Source organism: Myotis brandtii, unplaced genomic scaffold, assembly GCF_000412655.1.
Source record: "Myotis brandtii unplaced genomic scaffold, ASM41265v1 scaffold14, whole genome shotgun sequence".
Classification (NCBI taxonomy): Eukaryota; Metazoa; Chordata; class Mammalia; order Chiroptera; family Vespertilionidae; genus Myotis; species Myotis brandtii.
Genome location: NW_005354999.1, coordinates 3,571,194 through 3,581,999, shown reverse-complemented (window position 1 = coordinate 3,581,999; position 10,806 = coordinate 3,571,194). Strand labels below are relative to the sequence as shown.

Genomic DNA, 10,806 nt, shown 5'->3' with positions numbered 1-10,806 from the left:
TGTATCTTTCTAGTTCTAAGAGGCAGCATTCTTTCTGTAAACAATCCTGAATGCTGCTGGTCCCCTCTGCTTATATCTTATCCAAACTAGTTTTTCTTTTTTTATTGAGATGCATTTTATTTCAACAATCAGGCCAGCCAGGCATCATGGGGACCTTACAGGATTCCAGAACCTTGGTTCTCAGCAAGGCTCATATTTTTTTCTTCCTCTAAATCTGTTCATTCAACCCCTGGGGGACCTTACAGGATTTCAGAACCTTGGTTCTCAGCAAGGCCCCTATTTTTTTTCTTCCTCTAAATCTGTTCATTCAACCCCTAGGGCAAATTCATAATGGATCTTGAGCAAATGAGTAAACCCTTGTGTGCATTTTTGGCAGAAAAGTCATGAAGACAGGCAGATACTAATAAAAGAACATGCATCTGTTTTTATTCCATTTGAAAGGGTTTGGATAAAGGTAATGGAAATGATGGTTGTGCTACTGTTATTTGAATCCATGTCCTTTCCAGTCTCTACATGAAGGAATTACATAGTCACTAACAGAGTTCTCAGACCAACAGTGTTTATCTTTTCCATGTCAAGCCCTGGGTACCAACGTTTCTTTCCATGGACGTTGACGGGCGTGTCATCAGAGCGGACTCTTTCTCCAAAGTTCTGTCCTCTGGGTAAGGCGCTGTGTCTCTAACTTCAGGCTGGACCTAACTGAGATAGAAACTGTGCCTCAGTAGCTTTCTGTCCAAGCAATTCTCATTTAAGATGCCTGTATTCTACTTGCCTTAAAACACCAGTTAAATTATTAATATGAATATAGGCCTTTTCTCTCTCTCTGTCCATCTCCATCATCAAAGGAACCTGGGCATTCATCGAAAGTTGTAGAGGAACTGGTCAGGTTTGGAGTTTCATATATGAAGGAGCACATTTAGAAATGCTTAGTCAGACTTGCATTATGTTTTAAATGTACTTGAATTTTAAGTAAGTAGTAGTTGATTTTATCAGGATGCTTTCATTGTCTAGGTTCATTTGCCCCCAGGCCACAGCTCTCTTCCTAATGAAATCAGGAAAATGACATGGATTCCTTGTTAATACAGTAGTATTGTACCTTTTCTCACTCTCTTTTTTTTTGTGTGTGTGTGTGCAGGTTGAGAATAGGGTTTATAACAGGACCAAAACCCTTGATAGAGAGAGTTGTTTTACACACACAAGTCTCAACATTGCACCCCAGTACTTTTACACAGGTAAGGACAAATTAGAAGTAGAAAAAAAATTTTAATTAGATAAGAATAGAAAATAGATCTTGACAAGTAAGATTGAGTTAAGGTGCCAGGGAGGGAAATCACGGATATTGAATCTCTAGTTCCAGTATGTAGTGAGTCAGCAAACCTGGCACTGCAGGCGTTTACTCTTATAGACAAACTAGAGGCCCGATGCACAAAATTTGTGCAAGAGTAGGTCTTCCTTCTCCTGGCTGCTGGCACTGGCTTCCCTCTGGCACCCGGAACCCGGGCTTCCCTCCAGCTGCCAACAGGCACCCGGGACCCAGGCTTCCCTTGCAGCCCCGGCTTTGTCCAGAAGGACGCCCGGAAGGATGTCTGGTCTAATTAGCATATTATGCTTTTATTATTATAGATGAGAATCAAATTAATCTGGTGTTATTTTGTGGCATAGACTAAACTCCATGAGAGTTGGCTATCTTATTCCTCTGCTGTCCCTCGCATCCAGCCCAGGAACTCCATAAAAACTGTTGAACTTCACATAACGGAACTGGGCTTGATGCAATAATATAATTTGGGCTTCTTTGTCTTAGAGTGTGTAATGAGAACAAGAATTGCAAACCTGAATAGTGATTCATTGCCTTCATTGTAATGTGCTAACCTGTCCTAAAGACACTGGTTGGTATGTACTTTAATTTTTAAAAAGTTAATTTTAGAGAATGTGTAAATTTCCTCACAAGCTTTGAGAAATTATCGGCTCTATCCCTAATGCAACCATAGAATTAGATGTTAAGGATAGAATTGCTACCTAACTGCATAGAAGAATTTATGTAGAATAGGATTTTTGTTTGATATTTTACATTCCATAATGTACTTTATCATGTTTGGGAACTTTCTCTCTCTCTCTCTCTCTCTCTCTCTCTCTCTCTCTCCCCATATCTGTTACTAACAAAACTTCATTATCCATTCATGACATTTAGAACTTCCATTTTAGATAGAAAATCTCCAAATATATTATGTAATTTTATATATTACACCTACTATGTGTTTTTTATATGTAGAGAGGAAGTGCAGTGTGGTAATTAATGGCATGGATCTGTAGCTGGGCCCTCTGACTCGAATCCAGGCTCTGTGACGAGCTGTGTGACCTCAGGAAAGTTAACAACCCCTGTGCCTCATTTGCTCATCAGTAAAATAGAAATAATAGCCTGCCTAATAAGGTCATTACAAGGTTAAATTAGCTAAAATATTTTAATGCATTACAATAGTTTCTGGCACAGCAAGTACTCTATAAATATTTGTCACTTTATTAGCATTGTCTTTGTTATTAACATTTATTCTAAATCACTGACCGACTAAAGCTTGGTTGGGTCAGCTTGTTCTGTTTTCTTATGGTGGTTTACATAGACTCAAGAGTGACTGGCAGAAAACACATGGTAGAGGATGAAGCATGACACCTGTTATTGTCTCACCTCTTTCAGCTCCTGGTATCACAGCTTCTTCACCAGTGGGGACAGGAGGGCTTCCTGGCTCACATAGAGAGGTATGGCATTTCAGGTCCCATTTTTCACATAGAAATGGACTCTGCCTTATAATTTTTGATTCTTAATTATTCCACAATAAAGGAAAAAACATAGTGGTAAAAAGTTTACCACCAGACAAGTCAAATAAGTATGCTCTATTTCCTTACATGGCATTCATTTTCAGCAAGATAGAAAATGGTTTCTTATAGAGCCTCTTAGTTTCTGCAGTCAATATACTAAACACATCTTTTTCACTGTTTTCTTCATCTAGGGTTATTGATTACTATAGGAAGCAGAAGGATGCATTACTGACAGCTGCAGACAAGTGGTTAAGTGGTGAGTAGAACATATACCCCCATCCTTCCATAAACAGCAGTACCTATATAAGTGGGTGATAAACACTGCATAGTATTGTTAATAGTCCCGGGGAAAAGAAACAAGAGTCCAGGAGTATTCTTGTCAAGAAAATATTACCCTATAAATAACCTCAGAAGGAACAGTGTGCAAACCCTGACCCATTTCTACCTAGCTGCTGTGAAGAATTTGTCCTTTAAAAAAAAAAAAAAGACCAATTAGTCCAATAATCAACCAGCAATGTTAGTTCAAGCTAAATAACATCTATACTCAAAAATTTTTAGAGTTATTTCAAAATTTTCCTCTAAATAGAAGAAGAATTGTGAAACAAACAACATAATCTTTTTCTAGCTGGATTATCTAAAGACAAAATACTAATACAGTGTACAGAGGATTTCTCATTACAAATGACTTGCCTTTTAATCACTAACCTCATTTATCTGTCTAATACTCTCTATTGCTAATTTAATTGCAGGGTGGGTTTAATTTTCTATGAAAAATAAGAAAGTAAAATGAATGACGTGGCTTTAATTATATCATGAAAAATACCTCTGGTATGAATAACAGTAAGCAAAATATATCAATTCCTTAATACTGTCATAGCTTATTTCCTATGAATTATTGATAAAAATATAATTTTTTTGATAAAGAGTACTATTCTACCATTTTGTACAATGGAGCTGAAGAAAAGGTTTTAATCAACAGCAACAAAAAGATAATTAAAGTCAAAATAATTATCCTTCCTTCTTGGTTTCTCTATCCTAATACTCAATGAAACATAAAGCCTACAAATGCAACTGGAATTCCTGATTTTAAGTACTTCTTTTCATAATTAATTACATTCTGATAAAAACTTTACTCCATGGGACTTCTAAACTATTACCTAAATGATAGCATTGATTGAAACACTGGAAGAATCTAGAAAGAGTTGAAGAATCTTCTTCTAAAATTGAAAGAGTCATATTTGGCTCAGGTATGGGTCTAACTAAAGGAAGTAGACATAGACACTAGACTTCTGGTGCCACCCTAAGTCTGACTAAAATTGTAGATAGGCACACATGAGTCTCCCTCCCTGCCTTCACCCCCTTTTTCATTCACTTTTTATTTTATTTTATTGAGAGAGCAAGAGACATCAATTTGTCTCCTTTTACTTATGCACTCACTGGCTGAGTATTGGTTGTGCCCTGACCAGGGCTCAAACCTGCAACCCCGGAGCATCTGGACAACGCTCTAACCAACTGAGCTACCTGACCAGGGCTTACTCACTTTTTAAAAAAAATAAAACTCAGACCATCAATTTTCAGGACTCATAGAACTATATATTTTTAAATGCTATCACTGAAGGAACTTTTATGGAAATACTAGTTTATAGTCATTGCAATTATGTCATTAAATGATATGTGATATCAAATATAGCTTCAGCAGATATTTATTCCCTTCTTCTATTTGTAGGTTTGGCAGAGTGGCATGCTCCTACTGCTGGGATGTTTGTATGGATTAAAATTAAGGGCATTTCTGATGCAAAAAAACTGATTGAAGAAAAAGCCATTAAGAAAGAGGTAAAAAGGCAGAAATAGTTATACTGTTACTTTAATGTAATTTCTTACTTAAATAAAAATGGAGAGAGATGTTTATCATTGCCTACCACCCCAACTCATCATGTTTTAATATCAGGTATGTTATCTCATTATTAAAATCATAATAGATTTTTGGGTTACATAATTATTATTCTGGTCTAAATTAATGGAAATATAGTCATTGATCTCAGCTGCTGGTTGGTTTCATGGCTAAGAGCACAGTCCCTGGAGCCACACTCCTTAGGTTTGAATCCCATTTCCACCCTTTACTGGATGTGTGGCTTTGGGTAAGTTACCCTCCCTGCATTTTAGTAATAATGAGACTTTCTCCCACATAATGTTGTTATGATAATTTAGTAAATATATATAAAGCACATACACTAGTAAATGCTCAGTAGGCATTAGCCTTTAGTATTTAAAATAGAGTCCCCCTCTCCCCCATTATAAAAGTAAACAATATTCATGGTAGCAAACTTAGAAAAATATAATGAAAAAATTTTTAAATAGCTCAATTTCACCACCCAGATTTTATGACCATTTGTGGTGTATTTCCTTGAAGAGCCTGTGTATCGCTAATATTTTGGCTACACAATTATTTCACATGGTTAAAATTACCCAGAAAAGTTTCTATCCTGCTGTTTTTACTTCAAATTAGCCCATGATGATTTCTTCTATGTTTTTTAATTCTCCCTTTGTACTTAAATCATAAGTCTATTTAGATTTCATTCAGGGGCACTGAGTAATCTCAGAAACCCAAGTATTTTTCTGTATAGCTTTCCAATTTACCAAATAAATTATCCTTTCTCCATTAATTAATTCTCTCACTATGTTTATCAGTCTTTTGTAAACACTAAAATCTATTTCTAGTATCAATTTTTGTCGTGAAGCAATAGAATAAATGATACAAAAGAACAGATTGTGTTGATGGTGGCAAGTGCCCTGCTAGTACCTATGAGATGAAGCAGTCTATAGGTTAGACCTAGCAACTGGCTGGTTTCTGGGCTAGCCCCACTCCCTTGGGAAACTCATTCATCCTCTCTAACCATCTTACTGGAGGGAAAGACTCATGCTTTATGCATTGTTCTAATCCTAGCAACAGCACACAGTAGGTACTTACTAAATATGTAGCTGGTTTATTTCAAAGAAATATATTTTAGTATAACAAATTAATTTTATATTTTCTTTGGTTTTCTATCAATGCCATTATCTTTAAGAACATTTAATAAGTGGCTACTTGTATGTATCTCTGAGCTACATGCTCAATAATATGAAGGATATAGACTTCATATTTTATTGCACTTTTTTTCAGTCCTTTTCATTTATTCCAGATATCCTGGTAAACAGCAGTACCTATATAAGTGGGTGATAAACACTGCATAGTATTGTTAATAGTCCCGGGGAAAAGAAACAAGAGTCCAGGAGTATTCTTGTCAAGAAAATATTACCCTATAAATAATCTCAGAAGGAACAGTCTGCAAACCCTGACCCATTTCTACCTAGCTGCTGCGAAGAATTTCTCCTTTAAAAAAAAAAGACCAATTAGTCTAATAATCAACCAGCAATGTTAGTTCAAGCTAAATAACATCTATACTCAAAAATTTTTAGAGCTATTCAAAATTTTCCTCTAAATAGAAGAGGAATTGTGAAACAAACAATTCCTGTTGCCTGTACCTTTACTTTTTCTAAATAATCTCCAATTTTATCACCACTGCCTTAGCTCAGACTTTGGTCATCTTGCAGAGAGATTTTTTCCACTCCCTCCTTCTCGTACAGCAATTTGTTTCTAGCACATCCCAAAACTTTTTGGCTAAATTGGGAAAAATGATTTTCATTTTGTTGTTATTAAGGACACAAAAACCTATCTTCTGCCTTGAAATCTCTTCCCCAGAGTGCCCCAAATCATTCCATTCCCTACTCCTCTTACCTTAGCAGACAGTGCCCAGATTTGTACCAAGTAACAACAAGCAGTTACTAATACTTTTGAATATCATGATTGTACTACATTAACAATCTCAAAGATTTAACATAATTGGCGTTTATTTCTGACTCACATTTTTCAAGTAACTGATCTTTAGGCAACTGTACTCCAAGCAGTGATTCAGAGACCCTGGTTCCTTCCATCTCCTTGCTCTTCAGTCTTCAACACAGAGAGTCCACATGGCTACAAAATGGAAAGAGCATGGTGGATCACACAGGGGAAGAATTTTATGGATCAGGCCTAGAAGTAGCACACATCACTTCACATCCATTGACTAGGATTCAATCATGTGTCCACATATAATTAGAAAGAGGCTGGGGAATAGAATATATTTGTTGCCCGGGGCAGAGGAAATGTGCTTTGCCACAGTGAGCTATCTGCCACAGTGGTCCTCAAGAATCACAGTGGTTTTCACTACTGCATCTTGACACACTTACTCAACATTGTTATTCCTTTGCTTTATATATTAAATTTTTTACCTTCTTTCAGTTCTTTTCTTCCCATCTCTGGGCCTTTACACTCTGTATCATCTCCCTAAAATATTCTTCCCCTACTTTTTGCTTGGCCAACACCTTTCAGATTCCAGCTTAAAAGTCACTTCCAAATTTGATAACTTAAAAATGGATCTCATTGTTTGAACTTAGTTTTCTAGTTAGGTTAAACATTTACTCATGGTTGTTACTGTTTCTATTTCTTTTGTAAGCTGCCCTTTGCCTATAAAAGCTAGAATTCTGGTGTTTTTCTTCTGTTTCTATGCATTCTTTTTTTTTTTTTTTAATCCTCAACCGAGGATATTTTTTCCATTGATTTTCAGACAGAGTGGAGGGGAGGGAAGAAGTGAGGGAGAGAGAGAAACATCGACATGAGAGAGACACATTAATTGGTTGCCTCCCTCATGCACCCTGACCAGGGCCACGGATCCAGTCTGAAACTGAGGTATGATGTGCCCTTGACTGGGAATAGAACCCATGACCCTTTGGTCCACAGGCCAACACTCTAAATACTGAGCCAAACTGGCCAGGGCTCTGTGCATTCTTTCTTTTCTTTTTCTTTTTTTTTTTCTTTTTTTTTGTCTGAAGTTTTACATATGTCTCCTGTTTCCACAATTGACACCCCCCACCCAGCCATTCTGCATTCTTTATATGTGAAGATGTCGTATTTGCCATATTTATTGTAAACATTTTTCCAGTTTCTCTGTGTTTATTTTTGTTTATTGTATGAAATACAGGATTTTTACATAAAATTATTTTTCCTTGTGATTTAATTGCCTTTAATTTCAAAAAGTCCTTCCCCATTCTGAGATTTGATTTACCTATATTTTCTTTCAGTTTTTCTTTAATGGTATGTCCCTTATTTTCCATAAACTCTCTTAGATATTAATGATTCCTGGAAATGCTTTCTACATTGACAGCTCAGCTCCTAGCCCTTACTTTAGAGCATCCTTCTCGTTGGCTTCTCCAGAACAAATGGATATAGTAAGTACAGTATTCTCTTCAGCATTAACACTAGATATCAATTCTATTTTGTTGTTGTTAATCCTCACTTGAGGATATTTTTTCCGTTGATTTTTTAGAGAGAGTAGAAAGGGAGGGAGAGAAAAACATTGATATGAGAGAGATACATCTATTTGTTGTCTCCCAAACATGTCCCAATGGGGCCGGGGATCAAACCTGCAACCCAGGTACGTGCCCTTGACCAGGAATTGAACCCACCACCCTTCAGTGCATGGGCTGACACTCTAACCATTTAGCTACACTGGCCAGGGCTCAATTCTGTTTTTTGGTGCATGTGTTCATTTTGTGAGTTACATTATGCTTTCAGGTCTTGGGTTTCTGGGGGGTGGGGGGAGTATAAGTTGAAAAGTCATGAACTACCATAAAAAGACACATTTACTTCGTTGCTAGACTTCTATAGACAAATGAAGATACTGACTTTAATTTTTTTGTTTTCAAGAATAGTTTTCAGACCTACTAAACAATGTTCATTGGTCACCAATATATTATGAAGAAAATATCTTCCCTTCCTTCATGGAATTAACATGAGCCCAAAGTGCAAACTGAGGCCAGTCTCTCTCATTGAGGAAAAAAAATATCAACAAGTCAAAGGGAATAATACTCTCAAATTAATCACAAAGTCTAGCTTTAACCAAAATAATAAGAAGCAAAGAAACAAGTTCCTCAGAACTGTATGTCTGGGAATCCAAGCAGAAGATCCATAAATTGAATGGTGCCATTAACCTTAAAATGAGTTGGTACCTATCTTTGCAGATGGATTGGTTCTTTATTTATTTGCTTTCTCATGTTATTAAATATGCTTTTCATAAGTTTTATTTTTTGTTTTGTTTCATTTTCACCCAAGGATATGTTTTTATTGATTTTTAGAGAGAGAAGAAGGGAAAGATAAAGAAAGAGAAACATTGATGTGAGAAAAACATCAATTGGCTGCCTCTGTAGGCGCCCCAACCAGAGATCGAACACACAACTTAGGCATATGCCCTGACCGAGAATCGAACCCACATATACAGGGTGATGCTCCAACTAATTGAGCCACTCGGCAAGGGCTTATATTTTTTTTATATAATAGATTTGGGCAATTTCAACTATATATAATGTATATGCAGGTGAGAGATTACATAAAAAAATAAAATAATATGTGGTGTAGAGAAAATCGAAAGTGGTGACCTTGAGGGCCACACGAACAACAAAATAAAATTCCTGGGAATCTGATATGCTTATATCTACATATATTATGACACTGACAGCATCCGACCATGATAAAACTGATGTTACTAGTAAACTTGGTTTTCATTGCCTTATCTCACCCTTAGATGGATATTCTTTGTTTGAATTTTTAACATTCTGACAAACTTTTCCTAAATAGTACCCTACTTTCATTAATTCTTATCTATTTTCTATTTTAGGCCTTCCAGAGATTAGCTGAACTTATAAAAGAATCTTTGTGAAGACATCAAACTCTTCATAGTACTCATGGACTTTTTAAATAAATTACTTCAATGTTTCAGCAGCAAGAAATGATCATTGGTTAAGACTTACAGATTGTGTTTCATCAAACATGTCATATCTGTAGTCATTAACTAGACAACTTTTAAAGTGCCCTTAAATCCACCATATTGCCAAAATATGTTTATAATCCATGTATATCTTTTGATAAATTTTCAACTTGAAAAAAATTATTTTTATCATGAATTTTCTTGTAAAGAACTTTGTAACTGCTTTATAATTTCTCTTAAATTTTCTTTGAAACTAACATTTGCAGTAAATTATTTTGAAAATGTAAAAATATAAGTCCAAAATGGTATGTAATGTAAACTTTTTCTATGTTTTAGGAAAATATAATAAAATCTTGTTGCAAAAATTGTTAGAATTTGACCTTTATAAATGATTTCAGTAAAAATACCACAGATATTAAATCCCTTTAAATAAAATTTTGAAACTAAACATACCTAAAGGCATCAGACTTATCCAAGTAAGGAGGATAAATCAGGACTTAGAAAAATGTACTACATTGCTTTTTCATAATACTGCACAATTTATAAAAACATATTCTTATTAGTTATGTAATTTGAATCTATTACAACCCCTTGTATTTACGACATATTAATTTGATTATTTTCTTTCTCACCTTTTAAAAGGTTTATTTTTCCCATCAGATTACTAAAGTAATATACGCTTATTTAAAAATTTCAAAACAAGCCAGGAAATGTAAGGAATAAAGGAAAAGCAGCCACTTATTTTCTCACCCCCCAAAGATAATTGCTGTCAGCATTTATCATTGGTCCTTTTGGATATTTCTTATACATATTCATGTAACATATAAAAGAATAGGATCTCGTTATGGTAGTGTATCATAAATACCCTATATTTTTTAATGCCATGTAACAAATTATCACATTGTTCCAAGATCCAGTAATTGTAAAGTTATAAGTTTCTTAAGGAATTAGGAAATTTATGTCATCCTTTGTGTGTATAAACTTCAGTATTATATTTTTTTTTCCTGGCATCCATTTGAGATGTTATATCTTCCTACAGTTAAAGCTCTTGAGCAAAAATCTCACCTCAGAGTTCAAATCAGCTGGCTCAAATCCCTTTTTCTAAGACAACCAATGGTAGTTATTTAGGAGATATTGTAAAGACACAGAGCCTGGA

General features: G+C 35.3%; 1 protein-coding gene across 4 annotated transcripts in view; it reads left to right on the top strand.

The window, feature by feature from the left end:
• AADAT (aminoadipate aminotransferase) overlaps positions 1-10,017 on the top strand; it is a 22,628-nt gene extending 12,611 nt beyond the window's left edge. For 2 of the 4 annotated variants that reach the window (XM_014535226.1, XM_005860787.2), the window contains 7 exons: positions 580-662; positions 1,136-1,232; positions 2,690-2,751; positions 3,003-3,067; positions 4,538-4,644; positions 8,014-8,115; positions 9,561-10,017. In XM_014535226.1, the coding sequence (XP_014390712.1) occupies positions 580-662; positions 1,136-1,232; positions 2,690-2,751; positions 3,003-3,067; positions 4,538-4,644; positions 8,014-8,115; positions 9,561-9,602 (558 nt within the window). In that variant the 3' untranslated portion in view covers positions 9,603-10,017. The remainder of the gene's footprint in view (positions 1-579; positions 663-1,135; positions 1,233-2,689; positions 2,752-3,002; positions 3,068-4,537; positions 4,645-8,013; positions 8,116-9,560) is intronic. The other 2 variants (XR_001361032.1, XM_014535227.1) reach the window with 2 other exon arrangements.
• Positions 10,018-10,806: the final 789 nt, after the last annotated feature.